This window comes from Aquila chrysaetos, chromosome 9, assembly GCF_900496995.4.
Source record: "Aquila chrysaetos chrysaetos chromosome 9, bAquChr1.4, whole genome shotgun sequence".
Lineage (NCBI taxonomy): Eukaryota > Metazoa > Chordata > Aves > Accipitriformes > Accipitridae > Aquila > Aquila chrysaetos.
Genome location: NC_044012.1, coordinates 2,122,724 through 2,141,627, shown reverse-complemented (window position 1 = coordinate 2,141,627; position 18,904 = coordinate 2,122,724). Strand labels below are relative to the sequence as shown.

Here is an 18,904-nt window from a genome sequence, read left to right as displayed (position 1 = left end):
GGGGCACCCTGCGCCGTGCGATGCTCCCAGCCCTGTGCCGGCTGTGGGGCCGATGCTACCCGCATCCCTGGGAAGGGAAGGGACAACGCTGCCCAAACCGGGAGCGGCAGGGCTGGCACAGCCTGGGGACGGAGCTGCTGTGCCCTGCTTGGCGTTGGTGGATTTGGGGTCGAATACGCCTGTTCTGGGGAAGAGGATGTTTTCCATGCATGCTGTCCATCCTGCTGCAAAAAAAAACCCATGATTTGCCTTGGAAAACGCTGACTGGGGCGATGCTGCGGAGAGAAAACCAGCCCAGACCTTCCACGGCAGCGCAGCCCGGCGCTGGGACCCGAGGCTGCCCGGCGAGGGGGATGTGAGCAGCCCCGAGCACCGGTCGGAGCAACTGGGGGGGGACAGCAGGAGCGGAGAAACCTTGGGCTTTTAAGATCTCTTTATCTAACAAGAAAAAGTGGAAAACGCCTCTCTGCCAGCCCTGCATCGCACTCCAGCTCTGCAAGTCCTATGGACTGCACCAGGGGCATGGATTTTTCTTCCTGGGGGGAGAAGAAATCAGCTCCCCCCCTCCATTGGAGAAGAGCAGGAACGGGAGCAGGAAGCCAATTTTTTTTTTTTTTTTTTTTTTTTTTCTGCGACACATCCCATGACTGTTTTTGTTGCCTGACTCAGGGCTTTTGGACGCTCCGGCTTGGCCAGGCTGCTGTCCTGCTGCTTATTTTATCAGGAAAGTTCAAGTGTTTCAGGGGTAATACAGTTCCCTCTTCCGATGGCTGCCCGGCAAAGGCTCCGCATTGTTCCCGCAGCAACATGTTTTTTTGGAAGGGATGAAATGCCGAAAGGAATGTAACTGCTGACCTTGGGCTGCAGTGGGGTTAAGGAGTGTGTGCCTATGAGTCACTCCAGATAAGAGCCTTCCACGGCTTTTTTCCTCCAAAATAATTCTTTATCTCCTCTTTCTCACATCAACATATTTTCTTGACATCTCCCATTTGATAGCGCGTGGAGGAAATGTGCTCCTCTAATTTGTTCATCTGATGAAATATAGATGCATTGTTTTCTCTCGTCCTTGGTGAGCCGGGGGTCGGTGCCCGAGGCTTTGGGGATGCTCAGTGGGATTGGTACCCAAGGCATGCAGGGCTTTGGGGCTGTGCCTCGGGGTCGGTACCCGGAACACGCAGGAGGATGCCGGAGTAGGAGAGCGTCACCCCACGCGTCACCAGCTCAGGGGACTGTGGGGAGGAAAAGCTGCTTTTTGCTTTTTCCCCCCCTGCTTCGCCGGGAAGTTTGGCCGCTCGCTCGCTTCTCCGTCTCCCAGCTGAGGCCTCTCATGCTACTTCCAGCTCCTATGATAATGCGGAAAGTTGAACTGGCCCCATTACTGCGCTGCGATGGTTGCCTTGATAATGCCCCGATAATGGCAGCGATAGCGGCAGCTCGGTAGCCAATGGCTCTGCCGCTCCTCCCATTAACATTCCCCACCACGGACCGGCTCGGAGCTGCCTATCTGCTCTCCATTTCCACTCCTCCGCTAGATAAGAATGGAAATACTGACTTCATAGCTCACTGATTAAAGTGTCTGGATTTCTTGATAATACACAGATAAATTATGTTTTTCAAAAAGAAGGTAGGGAAGGGAGTGCGAGGGGAGGGAAAAACCTTCAGTCCATTTTTATTATTATTTTTTTTTTCCCTTCCCTCTTTCTGGCCGTGCCCTGTGGGTTGGGGTTTTTCAGCTCCAAAATGCCCTCCCCAGCCTGTGCCCGCGGTTGGCAGCGGGAGGGCAGAGCCCTGTGCGGTGCCCTCAGGGACGGGGTGTCGCGGTGGGCGAAGGATTTTTGGGAGCCACGTGGACGGGCTGTATAGCACCCCGCATTGGGATGGAGTTGCTGTCCTCGGATGCCAGGGATCCGCTCCCGTCGCGGGGACGTTTGGCTTCGCCAGCTGCAGCGATGCCGCATGGCTGCGGCACGTGGCTGGGATCCCGGTGCCGGCTGTGGCATCTTGGGTGGGCTCCGGTGGTCCCCAGGGACCGGCAGCCGGGGCCCCGGGGATGCTCGGGAAGTGTCTGCCTTTCTATAGCCCATCTCTAGCCTGAGCCTTACTGGTTCTGCTGTGGGATACTGCCTGGTCCAGCGGGATGCTGCCCAGTCCAGCAGGATGCTTTGGGACCGGCCTCATCCCCCGGCCCATCTGGGCTTAAAAATTATACTTGAGTTTCCTCACTCGTCCCCGCTGGAGCAAATAGGGCTTCCAGACTTTTTGGTTCCTTGCACTGGAAAAGGTATCGACCGCAAGAATCTAAGTTTGTTTCATCTAAATATAAAACTAAAGAGCAAACAGTATAAAGTTCATTTTTTAATGTGCTGCCCCATTCCAGTTGGGCTGCTCTCTTTATTTTTTTTAAAGGAACTGTGATAAAAAGCAGTGATAAAGCCAGGACTGTTTTGTGTAGGAGTCAGTATCTGCGTTATCTATCTCCCTTTTTCACTCTCTGAGCAGCTCTGTTGTTTTTTACTCTTATCTCGCTCCACCAAAATGCCAAGAACAGGAAAAAAAAAAAAAAATTAAAAAAAAAAAAAGAAAAAAAAAAAAGAGGCAGCGCAGGCACGCGCATTTGCACGGAGGCAAACTTGGCATCCACAGAGCCGGGCATGAACAGCCACGCTGCTTGGAGTTGGAGGGAGAGGAGGGTTGGGGGTGCTGGGTGAAGGTGCTGGTGATGGAAGGACTGTGCTGCTGTGGATGCTTGTGCTGGTCCAGCGAAGGCTGCCGGGGGCGGGGGGGGGCTGTGGCCGTAGGGTTTTTGGGGACAGCCCTGTCCCAGTGGCCCCTGGTGACCTTCATCTGCCAGGCTCGGTGCCAGCAGCCCACTCGGCTTCTTGCAGATGGCCACCCAACCGTGTTGTACCTTCTTAGGGTCCTTTTCTGCTCCTGGAGGCCCCCCCAGCCCCTGCTCATTGCTGCAGCGTTGGCTGGAGACCCCAAAGTGGTCCAGGATGGCACTGGGAGCTGGCGCTGGGCATGCTGGAGGGGCTGGGAGCAGCAGGGACACCCCAGCCAGAGCATCTTCGATGATGGGTCTGGTGGGCTTCTGGGCCACGTCCACCATCATCCTCGTCCCTGTCCCCCCCATCCTCGTCCCTGTCCCCCATCCTTGTCCTCACCTGGTGCCATCATGGACTGAACATCTCGGGCTGGAGGCTGAAATCTGTCCCCGTTCCCTTCCCAGCAGCTTTTGGCAGCGGGATGGACCCGGCAGGACCCGAAACCACTTCCCACGGGGAGGGGGATGGCTCCGGCGCGGCATCTCCGGGGTAATTTGTCGCTAGATTAGCAAAGAGCTTGACCTCTGGCCTCGCCGTCACCTGGTATTGATGGGCTCCGGGGGGGCCACGCCGGCGGGTGAGCATCACCGCCTGCCCCCGGCCATTCCTAGCCGGAACGGCTTTATTCCAGGTGGGAGAAAAAGTACCAGAATTGAGGGTTTTTCACCCAGAAAAACTCCCTTTGGCCAGCAGCGCTGCAAGCACCCGGTGCAGGAGCGGCGGTGGCAGTGAGCCTTGCACGCCCGTGCCGCCTTGCACGCCCGTGCCGCCTTGCACGCTCGTGCGCGTTTGGAGCCTGATCTTCAGGGATGGAGTTTCCTTCCGAATTATCAGGGTATCCAGCTGCTCCCCAGCCCCGGCCTCACACCAGGCTGCCCAAACCCTGCCTGCATCGACATGGGGTTAAACATCTCAAACTGCTCTTGGATGGGGATTGGGATGAAGGACACCCCCGGGACCCCCCGGTAAGGACCAGTCCCTCCCTGCCAGCTGCAGAGGGGCCCCACCAGCTGCCTCAGTTTCCCTCCTGTGCTTTGAACATCGTCTCCCGGCCCCGGCTCCCTCGCCAGCCGGGAAGGCAGGACCGCGTTAAGCATCGCATCCCCTTCTCACGGAGCAATCTGCTCCCATCCATCTGATGTGCCGGGGACGGGGACGGCTCTATTAGACTCTCTCCTCTCTTAAAAATCTATCAGGGCGTTATCGACCCCATCTGAAACGTAAAGTCACTTCATTGTCATTGTCCCTGTATTTTCTTTCTCATTATTTTCCCGTGCCCGCCGCGGCCCGTTCCTTCCCCCCCCCCCCCCCCCCCCCAGCTGCTGTTTGATATGATGCGGGCTCTCTCGCTATTAGTATTAGTAATCGCGGCCCCTGAAGTGAAACAATCTCCTGTAATCTATCAGCGGTTTATCGGCCCTATCTGAGCGCCGGGAATGGCTGGGCTCGGCGATGGCGCCATGCTCGGCCGCTGATAAAGTTACAGAGTTCAGGCGGTGATGAATGTTAAGTAACTGCACCCCGCGCAGATAGGATATGGACTTGGCAGGGGGAGCAGCTCCGGCTGAAACCAATCTCTCCCCTATCAGCAGGGCTGCTTTTTCTCAGGCTCTGCTTCTCCCCGGCTCTTTTCTTCCCCGACGGTTACAATCGGGGGCTCCCCCCGGAGCAGAGCTGCTCCGGATCGGGAAGGGATGCTCGGGGTGCTGCACCCCACAGGTGGATGGATGGGGTGTTTTGCATCGCTGGGACGGGGATGCCAGCCCGGGTGTGTTTTTGCGGTGGTCGGGATGCTGCAGGGTCCAGACGTGAGCATCTCCCCCCTGTCAGTAATTGCAGCATCCCCCTGTGAGCACTCGCAGCAGCATCCTCCCCCACCGTGAGAAATCACAGCACCCCCCACCACCTTCATTCCCCTACTATCCTTCATTCCCCTCCTAGATAAATCAGGCCTCAATGCATTATAAATTTAATAATAAATTATTATAACACCCCCCATCAGCAATCGCAGCATCCCCCACCGCCTCTATTCCCCCACTATCCTTTATTCCCCTTCTGGAAAAATTAGGCCTAAATACTTCATAAATTTAATAATAAATTATTATAAATACCCCCCATAAGCAATCACAGCATCCTCCACTATCCTTCATTGCCCTCCTGGATAAATCAGGTCTAAATACTTTATAAATTTAATTATAAATTATTATAAACTCCCCCCAAGCAATCACAGCATCTTCTCCCGCAAGCAATTGCAGCGTCCCACCAGCAATCATAGCATCCCCCACCACCTTCATTCCCCACTATCCTTCATTCCCCTCCTGGATAAATTAGGCATAATTTAATAATAAATTATTACAAATACATTATAAATCCCCTCCTCCACCTACCAGCTCCCCAAACATCTTTTTTTTTTTCCTTGCCCTTTTAACACAGGGCACCGCAGGAAGGGTTGGGGTGAGTTTTATCTGGGGGTGATGGAGAAGGGCCCCGAATTAGAGATAGGTACCGCTGGGGCTGGGGCTGGCCCCAACTGCTATCGGCTCCATGCATGGGGCTGATATTTAATGTGCCAATATCCGCGGGGGGAGCCCAGCCCTGGGATGCTGCAGCCGGGCTGATAGGGGAAAGGGTTGATTTGTGCTCAAAAAGGTCTGTTTTATTCCGAAACGGGGGTTCGAGGTGAGGGGTCTCACCCGCCTCGGACCTCCGTTCTTGGAGAGCATTGCAATTTAATGCTGGATCCCAGCAGCATCAGCCAAGGGGAGGGGAAAAAATAACCCACTGGTTAACGTGACCTCTGAGGACCAGCATAATTTCCCAGCCACCGAAACCTCATTTGGCCTCGGCCGTAGCACTTGGCATCCCCAATCCCCAGGGAATGGGCTCGAGGGCATCCGAGGTCGTCGGTAAAAGCAAACATTAATACATACCGGGGAAAAATTGGGTGAGAAGAGGCAGGCTGGTGTCCCATCAGATACCAGTGGTTTTTGGATTTGCAGCCCAGGTTGCTCTCTGGGTGTTGCTTGCTGCAGGGCACAACCCTGCTACGAGACCCTGGGGAATCCCCGAGCTGTGCCGGTCCCCACCGAATCACCAGAGATGGTTTTGCATCTGGTGCAAGGAAGGATCAGGAGTGGCTGCAACCCTCTCCGAGGGCATCTTTCCCTGGGGAATGCCAGCCCCCCGTGCCCACTCCTGCAGCCCTTTGCTTGTGGCTGCAAAATCTGGGGGAAAATAAGGCGGTTTAGGGGCAGCATAAAGGAGGCGATGCCTGAGCTGGGTTCCCCGCGTCTCGATCGCGACGTGATGGGTGAGCATCATGGCAGCGCTGGTGGGGAGCCTCACCCGGCTGCTTTGGGGTTTATTGCTGTTATTTTTCTGGTTTATTTTTAATTGGAAGATGGATTGAGGGCCAGCGAGGGGATGGGGAGGAGCTGGAAGGATGAAGAAAGGAGCCTCCGTCGTGCTGCCCGCGTGGTCCTGCTGACCCCGGTGGAGCTGGGGATGTCCCCCGGGTCCCCCCCGGCACTGGGGGGGGGTGACACCCCGGAGCCGAGCACCCCCGGGGACTCGCTGCACCACGAGCTTCGAGGTGTCTGTAGACGAGTTTTTGGGGTATGAAGCTCTCGCCCTCGCTCCCCGGCTCACAGAGCCTCCCCTTGGGCTCACCACCTGCCCGGCGTCTTTATTTTCAAAAATAATAAGTTTTTTGGAGTTGGATGTGTGCCAATGAACGCCAGACGGCGAAGGCAGGTTGCCCCCAGCCTGCACGTGTTTTCGATCCAGGACCCACTTTCCACCACGGGGACTCCTCCTCCTCCTCCTCCTCCTCCTCTTCCTCCTCCTCCTTCTCCTCCTCCTCCTCTTCCTCCTCCTCCTTCTCCTCCTCCTCCTCCCTGCTCCAGAGCCGGTGGGAAAGTCTGGGGCTGTTGCTATTTTCTATCTGTTATCGAGGCCTCTTATCGCTTTGCTCTTGTCTGTGTGCTGACTTTCGGAGCGTCCGGGGTCTCGCTCTTGGCAGCCTGGAGAAGTCCCTGGTCCTTTTTTACTATCTGTATTATTTTTTCCTTTTATTTAATTTATCGGCTAAGCGCAAAGAATCAAGAAAAGGTTTATTGTTCCTATGCTGGGAGAACCTTAATTTGAGTGAAATGATCAAATCATTACCTGGGTAACAATGGGTTTTCCTACCGCTGGCAAAGCCCCAGGAATACCGACCCTTGCGCCCACCCGGACCCGCGTCCCCAGCCTGCACACGGGTGACACGGGCACATTGCCTTCGCTTCCTGCAAGTTTTTACTATCGCTGTAATTTTTTTTTAAAAGGGGGGGGGGGGGGGAGAAAAAAAAAAAGAAATCCTTCCTTGTTATCAAAAAAAAAAAAAAAAAAGAGGGAGAAGTAGGGAGGGAGCAGAGTTAATCGTCGAAGCGGAGTATCTTGGAAGGGAGCATTTTTTGGCTCTTCCCCTCTCTGTAAAGCCAGCCTCAGTAATTCAGTTTTAAAGCATGAAAAAAGGGAGTTGATGAAATTCCACTATCAGCACTGAACCAATATGCAAAATATCTCGCCGAAAATCAAATAGCTATTATGTTTTCATTTCCATTTCAGCGTATTTGCTTAATGAAGAATAGACAGATCAGGCAAGCCGAGGGAGGCTGTGTGCGGTGATAACTGTGCAGGGCTTCCAGCAATCCCGGAGAAGTGACGCTCCGCTCCCTGCTCCACGCTCCCTCTCCCTCGCCTTTTTTTTTTTTCTTTTTTTTTTTTTTTTTTTTTAAGCTATCCAGTAGTTCATTTCACCCACACAGCCGGCAGTGCCGGGGCCAGAGCATCCCCTGGGGACAGGCGGGCACGCTGGGAGCGGGATGCCGCAATGGGACAGGCTGGGCGCGGGGATGCATCCAGGGACCGCGGTGACATGGTGCTGGGATGCTGCCGGCCACCCATCATCCCCGTAGGCATTCGGTGTCGCCGCGGTACCCAAACGCCAGCATTTATACAATTTTTATACATTTGTGCGGGGCATCCCCATCTCCCTCCTGGCCAGGGCTTGGTGTTTTGGGGTAGGATGCGGGTGGTCTGGGCACCCCTGGGTGGGTGCCACATGCGGTCCCAGCCCCGTCCATCCCTCCCCGGCTCTGTCCATCCCTCCCCGGCCAGGCTGGAGGTGCCAAGCCACGGAGCAGGCGAGAGTCGGGTTAACTTTATCAGAAGCCCAAGAGCCGTGAAGGCGTGAAAGAAGAAATTAGCCTAACAATGTTTCATTTACAGCGAGAGAAACGATTTGTTAGCTGGCGATTGTTTCTGAATATTATCAGAGCCTTTTTAATTGTGCTGGAACTGAAATTAGCAGAATTAGAATAAATTGCCTTCCCTTCTCCCGCAGCCTCTTTATTCACGCTCATTGTTGTCTGCTTTGTATAGATTATGGGCTCTTTGTTCTCCTGCTGTAAATATACATGCCTGGAGTCACAGAGAGCAGCTGAGGTCTGCAGACGGTTTGTCACCGCGCCGTTCCCCCTGCCCGCCTGCCGGCCTCGGCGAGGCGATGCCGGGTGGGACACCGGGCAGCCCCCGGCGCGGCTTCGCGCGGCACGAGCCGCGTGCGCCGCTCGTCCTTTCTTTCTCGATTTTTGGCGCGGATGGGGATGCTGCGTTGCCATGGGAATGGCAGCGTGGGCCGGCAGGGCTGGGTTTTGGGGGGGGGGGGGGGTGTCTGCTGGGGTGTCCCCCACGTGCACCCTGCTTGCACCCGGTGTCCCCGCCGCAGCATCCCCCTTTGTCCCGGGCTGTGGGCACGGTGGGGGGGGCTGTGTTATGGGTCCCCCGTCAGACAAGGGGTGCTGGGAACTGGGGGGGGGGGGACGGGGACGGTCCCTGGGGTCCCTCGGCCCGTTCGGGGCAGGTGCCGGGGGGTCGGGGGGGGGGTTTGGGTGGGAAGAGCGGGTGAGCGGTGCGGCAGGCTGGGCACCTCGCCGTGCCGCAGCCGTGGGGACCCCGCTCGATTCCCGGGCAGGTGTGGGGTTCGTTCCCCACGATGTCTGGGGGGGAACCGGGCATCCCTCGGGGGACACCCCAGAGCAAGGCGGGTGGCTCTATAAACCCCCCCCCCCGGGCTCTGCAAGGGGACAAGGGACCCCAGGGAGATGCTGGCCCACAGGGCTGGCTGGGGAGGGGGTTTCCCTTCCCGTGGGGTGCAGAGCTGCAGGGCATCTCCTCCGGACCCCGTGCCCACGGTGGGTCGGGGAAAAGGCCCTTTGCCAGCCCCTGAGGCACCGGCATCCTACATTTCCCAACCGGGAAAACCCACTGGGGTTTTTTTTTTTTTTCCCCTCCGGTTCACCCCCGCTAACCACCCCCTCTGTGTTTCGGCAGGTTCCCTGGCAGCGATGGAGGAAGGCGAGGACGGCCCGGCGGGGGAGAAGAGCCCCTCGGAGAGGGAAGGGGCCGCCTCGGACTGCGAGGGCTCTGCCGAGCGCGACAGCTCCAGCCCCCCCGGCAGCGAAGGTGAGCCTCGCCGCGATGTCGGGGGGCTGCCCGTGGTGTCCCCTCGCCACGGGGACGGGCTCTGCCACCGGAGCAACCTGACGGGCACGCCGGCGTCCTGAGCATCGTCTCCGCTGTTGGCGCGTGGCGTTAATTAGCAAAGGAAGCATCCCGCGCGCCCGTCGAGGGTTGGGCTGTTGGTTAAGTGAGACCCCCAGTCTTCCTGGGGTGCTCCATCCCACCGGGCACCCTCCGGCCGGCGGTGGGACCCGCTGGCGGCAGCCCAGTCCCGGGGTGACGGCGAGCAACGGGCCAGGAGCGAGGATGCTCCCCGGCACAGAGGGGATCCAGGAGCAATCTCAGCTTGGCTGGGGGGCAACGGGGGGGCGGGGGGCCGCAAGCCAGGCTGCTGGAAACCGGAGGCGGGTTGCTCGCCGCGAGGGCTGCTAATGAGCATCATCACCCTGTATCCGTTTCAGCGCCTTTCACCCGCCCCGGCGCTGAGCCGCCGGTGACAGCGGAGGGATGTGGGGGTGCAAAGTGACCCCCTCCCTGGGATGCAAAGTGACCCCTTGGGGTGCAAAGTGACCCTTTGGGGTACAAAGTGACCCCTTAGGGTGCAAAGTGACTCCCCCCGGGATGCAAAGTGACCCCTTGGGGTGCAAAGTGACCCCCTCCCTGGGGTGCAAAGTGACCCCTTAGGGTGCAAAGTGACTACCCCTGGGATGCAAAGTGACCCCTTGGGGTGCAAAGTGACCCCTTAGGGTGCAAAGTGACTACGCCTGGGATGCAAAGTGACCCCTTGGGGTGCAAAGTGACTCCCCCCGGGATGCAAAGTGACCCCTTAGGGTGCAAAGTGACCCCCTCCCTGGGGTGCAAAGTGACCCCTTGGGGTGCAAAGTGACTCCCCAGGGTGCAAAGCAGCCACCGAGGCCGAAAGCGCTGGCACCGGCAGCGCCATGGATGGGAATAAGGGGACGTGGCCGTTGCTGCCTGCCGCCGTGCCGCGCCGTGCCGTGCCGTGCCGTGCCATGCCCCACCCCAGAGGCGGCTGCGTTTCAGGGCTGGGCTGAAACAGTCCCCAGATATCCTTTGAGTTCCTTCCTGTGGAGGTGGGGGCAAATCCTAATCAGTTAATGTTTGCAGTGCCCTTCGAGATAACCGCAGCGGGGCAAGGCTGCGCCGGCTAATGGAGCCGGCCAGTCCCCGGCAAGCGCCCGCTGCCTTCATTCACCGGCAACCGGGAAGCAACGCGTTCCCTCCCAAAACCACGGGAGCCAACCCGTGATGCGCCAGGAAAGCGGGGGGGATCCACGCCAGCACCCCGATAGCCGGGGCAGGGAGGGCTCGCCGGCAAACTTTGCTCGGCAGCAGGGAGAAGCGAGCGGCTCTTATCTGATGGGGGAGCGGGGCTGGGGGCGAGGGAGCCGGGAGCCCGGGCGCGGAGCTGCACCTGGCACTAGCCTGCCTCGATAAAAAGGTGATAGCAGAGATAACGCCGAGCAGCAATAACGGCCACTAAAGCTTTCAGCACGATGGATAAAAATCGATATGCCAGGCACTTTGATTTATAGCCAAAAATAATAGGACTTTTATACCCGGTGATTGATTTATTTGATGTTAATCATTCTGCTTATCACCTGTATTAATAATCTCCAATGCCGGTGACGTCACCCCTGGGTGTTCGCTCTGGCGCCGATCGATTGGGCTCCGCGCTGGTTATCCGCCCGGGACGCCAAGGCAAACATGTACTTTGGGCGCTAATCTTCCACACTGTCATATGCAGATAGGCTTTATCAGCTGCATCTCCAGCAGCAGTTAATGGAGAAAATAATTGTTATCAAGTTGCTATGAATACGCCACAAATAGAGCCGTGACGGGAGGGGGCTGAACCGGGTGACGTGGGGGCCCGTGGTGGGATGGGAGAGATGCAGGGGGTTTTGGGGGTGGGAGGTGGGTGCCCACCCAGGGATGGCTCGGGGAATCCCTGGGGAGGATGAGTGGGTGGGCTTGGCTGTCCTTACGGGTCATCCCGTGGGGCGCAGGGGACCCCACGGCTGGGCAGTGGGATTTTGAGGGACACGGGGATTTTGAGGGGAACCCTCCGCCCCTGCACATCCTCAAGAGTGAATCCCCTTCCCGCGCACATCCTGGCTCCAGGGTGTCACCGGTCCACTGGTCCTGACCCCCGTGGGGTGCTGCCTCTGAAATTCCTTGCACGTGACCTGCTGTCTTCCCTCTCCTGCTGCAGAGTCCAGAGACGCCCTGGAGAGTCCGAAGGAGCCGGAGAAGCCGGATCCGGGAGAAAACCCGCAGGAGCTGGACACCTGGAACGGGCCAGGTGAGTCCCCGGTGTGCGGCTGGTCATCCCACTCCGTCCTGGCTGGACCGCGGGCTGGAGCAGCCGGAGCAGCCCCCAGGCATTCGCCACCTCTTGCAAAAACCCGTATAAGGAGGACTGGGAGCCCTGGGAGCTGGGCAGGCTGCAAATACCAGCACTTCTGCTGAGAGAGGAGATACGAGATGATGGTTGTGGTCCCCCACGTCCCCAAGCTGCCGTTGGGGAGCCGGGAGCGGCGGGGATGCCGGCACCATGGCTGGCATCGCGCTCCCCGGCGCCAGGGCAGGTTTGGACCCCATCCTGCATCACCCCGTGCTCGCGAGGGCACTTTGCAAACATCCTGGCAACCACAAGAGCGACGCTTGAGCGGTTTCGCGATGGTTATCAAAACCCCAAGGAGCAAATACAGCTGTCTATCTCCCCCTCGGCATCTCCGCGCCGGGGCCGCCAGCGCCCTGGCAGCCCGGCGAGGCCAGGCGTGCCGTGTGGGTACCCCGCGCCCTATCGCCCCGCTATCTCCAAACCGACCCGCCGATGGGGTTACGGTCGGGGTTCCGCCGCGCAGATTGGCTTTGCGGGCGCCCGTCCGCTGGGGACGGCACCCGGCGAGTGGACAGAGATGGGTCCGACGGGGAGCTGAGACCCCCAAGGGTGGATGTGCCATATTTCGGGCCCCCTTCGTGCTGCCAGCCCCCCACCCTGTTCCCAGGGGACCTCTCGGCTAGGCGATGCCGGTGGATCTGGTTTTGGAGCGGCGCGTGATGGGAAGGGGCGACCCTGATGCGGGACAGCGATCGCCCCTTCTGTGATGGACGCGACGGCGGGGGCGGGGGGGGGGGATCCCCGCGTTTCCCCAAAGCCACCAGCCTCCCGCGTGGGCTGGGCGATGGAGGAGCCCTGGGAAATGCCGTCCGCCGGCGCACGTGCTCCCGCAGCTGCCAAAATCCCCACGGTCCGGCGGGGAGCCGTGGCTCCGCTCTCCCTTTCCCGCCCCATCCGAGGGGAAGCTCTCGCCAGCCCCGCTGATATCCCGGCCCTTCCTGCGTGCCGGGCAGGAAGGAGATGCGAGGCCACCCCCGGCTCCTCCTTATCTGCTCCCCAGCCCTTTGCCCCCCGGCACCGCCGGGCTCCCGGCTCCTGGGCTGGCATCCCGGTGTAGGGCGGGAGGGGGCTGCGATGCCGAACCCACGGGCGTCCCGGTATCCCGGGGGTCACGGCACCGCGCAGCCCCATATCCCAGCAGGACCGTCGACCACGGGCTCCCCAAAAGGGACCACGAAGCCTCGGCTCTGGCCATGCCTCCCCTTCACCCCCCCCCCCCCGCCTTCCCTCGGCGGAGCGGGTTATTTGCATTCTTTATGTAAAAGAGATTTTATTATCGCCTTCTCCCAGCCCATCTCTATTCTGGTAATTGGAGTGGTATTAATTTCTGTGTGGCTGGGAGTTGATGGCGGTCCGGCGATGCTGCAGCGATAGGGTGTTCCTTTCGCACCAACCGCCGCGATAGCCCGTCTATCAGGCGCTCTGCAGGCTCTGCACTTATCAGGGATGGAGCTGGCGAAAAGGGAAACTCTGAGCAGCCTGAATTTTCTTTTTTATCTGGCAGGATCCGCCGTATGTCAGCAATGGCAGCCGCGAAGATGCGGCACGGGGTGGGGGGGGGCAAGCGGACAGCTCCGGGCGCCTTTGTTCGTGCCCTGTGGGCTTCTCACCTTCCCCTGGCCCTTTTTGGGGGGCTACGGGGCTAAGCCCCCCCTCTATGGCTTTACCCTCTGGGTCTCCAAAACTGCTGCCCGCTGGGTGCACCACCGTGCCAGAGGCTTGGCAGCGTGGGGACGCGGCATGCCGGGACCTCGCCTTGGGGCTCCCCGGCCCCGCGTGCCGGCGAGGGAGAAGGAGTATTTTGTTTTATCTTTGAAATGACCTTGTTTGCTGGAGGGGGCTGCTGCTCCCCCAGCTGATGTGCAAATCCCTGGGAGCTGGAGGCTGTAATCCTTGACTTGGGAGCCTTTACAGATGTGCTGCCCCTTCGGCCGGGGTGCTGGGACACCCCGACTTGGTTCTGCTTCCCGATGGGATCCCGGGATGGAGCGTGGCCGTGCTTCATGCCCACTCGTGCCAACCACTTCATGCTCTGGTGGGTCCGGAGAGGGGATGCGCATCCTCCTCAACTCCCCCAAACCACCCCAAATTCCCCCAAACCCTTCCCCACAGCCCCGCCAGCAGCTCTCTGCCATGCCTCAGGTTTCCATCTTTCCTATTCATTTTTGTTTGCTCTGGAGTGGGGCCAGTAGTGAAGACTTTTGGGAGCACCCACAGCCTCCAGCTCCCCTCCCGGGGCTGTCCCCTCCTGCCCCATTGCTGCCCGGCCACCCTCACCAAGTCTGGCCAATTTTCCCAGAGGGGTAAGGTGAAAACCTCCAGCAAATTTCACGAACGTGGTGCTGGGACAGGAGAATGGAGTAGAGCAGAGCCCCGCTGAGGGACAAGCTGCTCAACCGCATTACGAGACACTAGAGAATCCCCGCGGGGAGCTGCCCGGAGGCTGCAGCCCCTGGGAAGCCCGGCTGACGCTCGCCTTTCTGCAAGGTAGGATGAAGCTTTTTGCTTTTGTCCCTGTGGGGACACTGCCAGGCCACCGATAGGCAAGGGATGGAGCAGATGGATCCAAACCCAGGGTGGCTTTTGCCTTGTCCCCTGCGGCCGTGTCCCCCCACCCTCCCCAAAAGAGTAGCGGTCACTCCCGGGGGGGTTCCTCACCCCCTTTCCTACTTTGGCTTCGCTGGTTAGGTCCCCACCAAGATTTCCACCTTGCTGAGCCCCCAACCCCCTGCTGCCGGCTCATCTGTTCGGGGTTTATTTAATTGCTCCCAGGTGGTAACGATGGCTCTGGGTTAATTACAGAGCATGGCACAGGTCCACCTCTCCCAAGACCAGCCATGAACCCCAAATCCATCCTCGCCACCAGTCTTGCATGCAGGGTATCAGGATGGGACAGAGCAACTTCTTATATTTTTGGTGCATCTAATTAAAACTGCAAACTTTTTTTATTTTGCCTTTCCCCCGGCCGCCTCCCCCTTCCCCTTCGCCTCCCGCTCGCCTTCGGTTGTGTTTATCTGCGCCGCGACTCCTGCCTGAATAATCTCCGGCTGCCCGGAGTTTGTCTGCAAACCTCAAGGTTTATTATCGGGGCGAGCAGGACACGATGAGGAGGGACGGCTCGTCCGGATGGCCGGCCCCTCGCCGCATCAGCCCCATCGCTCCCCCTTCCCCTCCGCCCTGGTATGTGTGGGTGGGAAAAATTATTCCAGCTATTTCTTTTTATCGCTGGGAGCCGGGCTGAGCGGCAGATAGTTTTGTGTGTGTTAGATTGCTGGGGGCTGGGGAGAAGTTGGGGTTCAGGGAAGTAGCACCCCCAACAGTTGGGGGGTCCCCCAGGGCGCTGAAACCCCCCTGCCTGGCTTGTGTCCGGCAAAGCCGCACGCCGGCACTGAAGGCAGCGGGATGTTTGGCATCAGGATGGGGAAGGTCCCAGCAGAGGTGGTGGCATCTGTCCTGGATTGGGGATGTCGAAGGGGACCCCATCCGTGCCGGGGTCTGTACCCGCAGGTCCCTGCTCTCTGTTCGGCCTCTGTCTGGGGACACTGCAGGGTGGAGGGATGCTCAGGACAGTTTGGGGACATTGATGGGCTGAAGGGATGCTCAGACTGGTTTGGGGACATTGATGGGCTGAAGGGATGCTCAGACCGGTTTGGGGACATTGATGGGCTGAAGGGATGCTCAGACTGGTTTGGGGACATTGATGGGCTGAAGGGATGCTCAGACCGGTTTGGGGACATTGATGGGCTGAAGGGGTGCTCAGACCGGTTTGGGGACACTGCTGGGGTGGAGGGATGCTCAGGCTGGTTTGGGGACATTGCTGAGTGGAAGGATGCTCTGACTAGTTTGGGGACACTGCTGGGGTGGAGGGATGCTCAGGCTGGTTTGGGGACAGTGCTGAGGTGGGGGGACACCCCGACCAGTCTTTCCCACAGCCTGGCAGGGACACCCCTGCATCGGGCAGCACGGGGAGAGTGTTGAGACATGCAGGCAGCATCCCCCGCCTCTGTCCCCATCCTCCTTTCCATTTTCCCTTGGGAAGGAGAAAAATGTTTTGCACGCTTGGGGTGAGAGCCCTGAGGGCGATGCTGCCAGGCTCGCGGTGACTGACAGCTGTCAATCACTGCTGCCTTGCCGCTCTGCCCTGGGCTGTATCTGAGAACCGGTGGGTTTTGGGGGTTTGGTGCGAAGCCGAGCTCCCACCCCCCCCCCCCTCCATCTGGGTGCTGCCCCCCCCGGGGGCCCTCCCTCCCCCTCCCTGCAGGCAGGCTCTGCGGCAGTGACCCCCCCCCATGCGGTCCCCTCCTCTTTTTCCGGAGGGGATATCTACCCTCTGCATCGGCTCCGGGGGCCCCTTTTCTCCCCTTCCTCCCCCCTCCCCGTCTGGTTTCCTGCCCCCCCTCCAGTGCACCCCTACCCGCTGCCTGGCACCAGCCTGGGCAGAGCCAGGGGGTCCCAGCAGCCCCGCGAGCGGGGACAGAGCAGGGACAGGGGGTCCCTGGCACAGGGGTCCGGCCACCCCTGGCAGCCCGGGGAGAGCCGGGAAGTTTTCCTCCTTCCCATCCTCGCTGAGCACTTTCTGATGTTATTCCCAGTGTTTATTCCTGTCCCCATCCCTGTGGGCGCAGCTCCCATTTATTTCCTGGGACGGGGACCCCAGCCTTGGGCTGGGGACCCCCTGGGGACAGGGACCCCCCCCCCCTCAGGGCCACATCCCAGTAAGGTGCAGCAACACCCCGAATGCAAACGTCCCGGGGAGGCTTATCGGGACGCATCCTGCTGGGGCAGGGCACCCCGGCTTACGTGGGGCGTCGGGAAGGGCGATTCCCTGGGCAACGCGTGGCACGGCCGGTGGCCGCCCTGCTGCCAGCGCCTGCCAGCTGTGCACCACAGCTGGCGAGCGGGGTTCCCGGCCCTTTTGGGGTGCAGCACCTCCTGGGTGCCAACACTTCCCTCCCCGGCCCCCCCCCCCCCCCCCCCCCCCCCCCGCATGCCGGGAAGTGCCGGTTTTGCTCTCCCGGGGTAGGTCACAGCTCCTCCATTAACCGGGGGCAGGGTTCAGCCCGATAAAGATTTGCTTTTGTACTCTGTCAAAAAAAAAAAAAAAAAAAAATCAATAAATTGCAAACGATGGGCAGGAGCGATAAGGGCAGAAATCTCCCCTTGGCTCCCGTCCCGCCGGGGCAGCAGGGTTCCCCGCTGCACCCCAAAGCCGGGGAGGCAGAACCAGCAGCAGCCCGGCTCTCCCACGACCGTCCCCGCTCGGTCTGCGGCAGCTCGGCCAGAGCAGCCCCAGGCTGAGCCCAAGCAGGCGCAGCCCAGCAAGGCTCGAATTTAAACCCTCCTCGCTCCTTTGTCGTCCCCAAGGCTGCCCTGATTACTCGAGCACCCGGGACGGCAAAGCCGGGATAATCTCCTTAGCCCCTTTGGAGAGATTTCCCTTTGTGAGCGGAGGTGAAGAGTGGAGATGCTGCGTGTTCACAGCTTAAGACTCTTCCCAATCGGCTCCCTCCATCTTATCGGAGCGGTGCCATCACATCATTTCACTAGTTGAGTTGTCAGGATTTATTCCTTCCGCCGTGCACTCGCCGCTTCTAAAAACAGCAGCTGGGGCGTGCGGCGGGACCGGGGCTGCCGGGGGAGTTGGGGCTTCTCCAGCTTGGCTTTGCCCGGGCAGGAGCGGGAGAGCCATGGGAGCTTGAGTACCGATGGATGGATGGATGGATGGATGGATGGATGGATCCATCCTCCCTCCTTCTTGGGGGTTCCTGTGCCATGGGGACATCACGCACATGCTGGGATGGGAGCAGAGACCACCGGTTCATCCCCGTTCTCCCAGGCTCTGCATCACCGGGGCTCATGCGGGCGCCGTACCCGGTGTCGTGGCCCCCCAGGGCTGGCAGCCCCCGGGGCCGGGCGTAAAGCGCTGTATTAATAGGAGTGGCATGCGGTGCGGCTGATGCTGGGATGCAGTCCCGTGACACCCCTATAGTGGTATTTATCCAGATAGTATCCAGGCAGCTGCAAACACTGCGGGGACCTCCGAGCCCGGATCCCCACCGAGGGGCAGAGCGGGTTCATTTGGATTTGATTAAAGTCACACAGATGCGGTTGGGGCAAGGGGATGCTCTTTATTTCCCCAGCCATAAGGACGCTGTGGGTCGCCTTGCAGATGGGCTCTTGCAGAAGTTCATCTTTATCGCATCCCGGTCCTGCGTTCACCCCGTGCCGGAGGAATATGCAGCCGTGTTGCACGGTGATGCCTCACCGGCACTGTGCATCCCTGCAGGCTTCATCCTTGCCCATATGCCCACCCGGGACCCCCAGGGACTCAGGTGCCAGCCATGCCTTCTCAGCCATTGATTGCCCGATACGTGGCCGCAGTGTGATGAGAGGATTAATCTTGGCTCTCCGGCACAGCTCAGCCTATTTCTTCAAAATCTCTCGATGGGGAGATAAGCCGAGGCGCAGCACCGGGCGAGCAGGCGCTGTCAGTCCTGGGGGGCAGGGAGCAGCCCCGGCACCCTGTATTTTGGCAGCGGGCAGAGGACCGGGGTCCGTGCCGCGCCGAGCAGGTGCACCCAGCTCACCGGGGGCTTTTTCCCCTCCTTCCTTTCTTTCCGCCGCTTTTCTTTGCGACCCAAAGCAAACAGTCGGGTCCCTGCCCAATTTGGTTAATGATCTGGGAGATAAACCCTCCCGCGATAACGGCGGGGCACCGCCTGGCCAGGGACCGATGGCCAGATGAGATACCCAGGGTGGTGTTCACCTGCGGGGGGGATCCCGTGGGAAGGGGGCCCGCGCCCGTGGACTTTGCTCCTCGCCGCTCGCCGGGGAGGCTGCTGGGGGGGGTGACCCGGGACACCCCACGGGCTGGCATCGGCTTTTCCCAACCTCCCTAGGTTGCAGGCGGAGTGATGTGGCCGAATCCGGCGCCGTCAGAGCGCAGGGATGGGGCTCGCTCCCCGCTGCGTGGTTGTCCCCCTGTGGGGACACGGCTTGCTCGCTCGCTTTGGGCTTTGTTCCCAAAGCGCAGACAAGGTGAACACGCAGCATCTCCCAGTTTGCCCCATCCCAGCTCGGCATCGTTTCCCCCGCACCAGGGAAGCGGCGCAGCGATGCTGCGTGTTTAATTTGGAAATCACCGTTTTCC

General features: G+C 59.7%; 1 protein-coding gene across 1 annotated transcript in view; it reads left to right on the top strand.

The window, feature by feature from the left end:
- The window catches only part of ZFPM1 (zinc finger protein, FOG family member 1), a 34,312-nt gene that overhangs the window by 5,679 nt on the left and 9,729 nt on the right, over positions 1–18,904 (top strand). Inside the window, 2 exon segments of the mRNA XM_030023877.2 lie at positions 9,201–9,332; positions 11,563–11,652. Coding sequence (XP_029879737.1) covers positions 9,201–9,332; positions 11,563–11,652 — 222 coding nt within the window.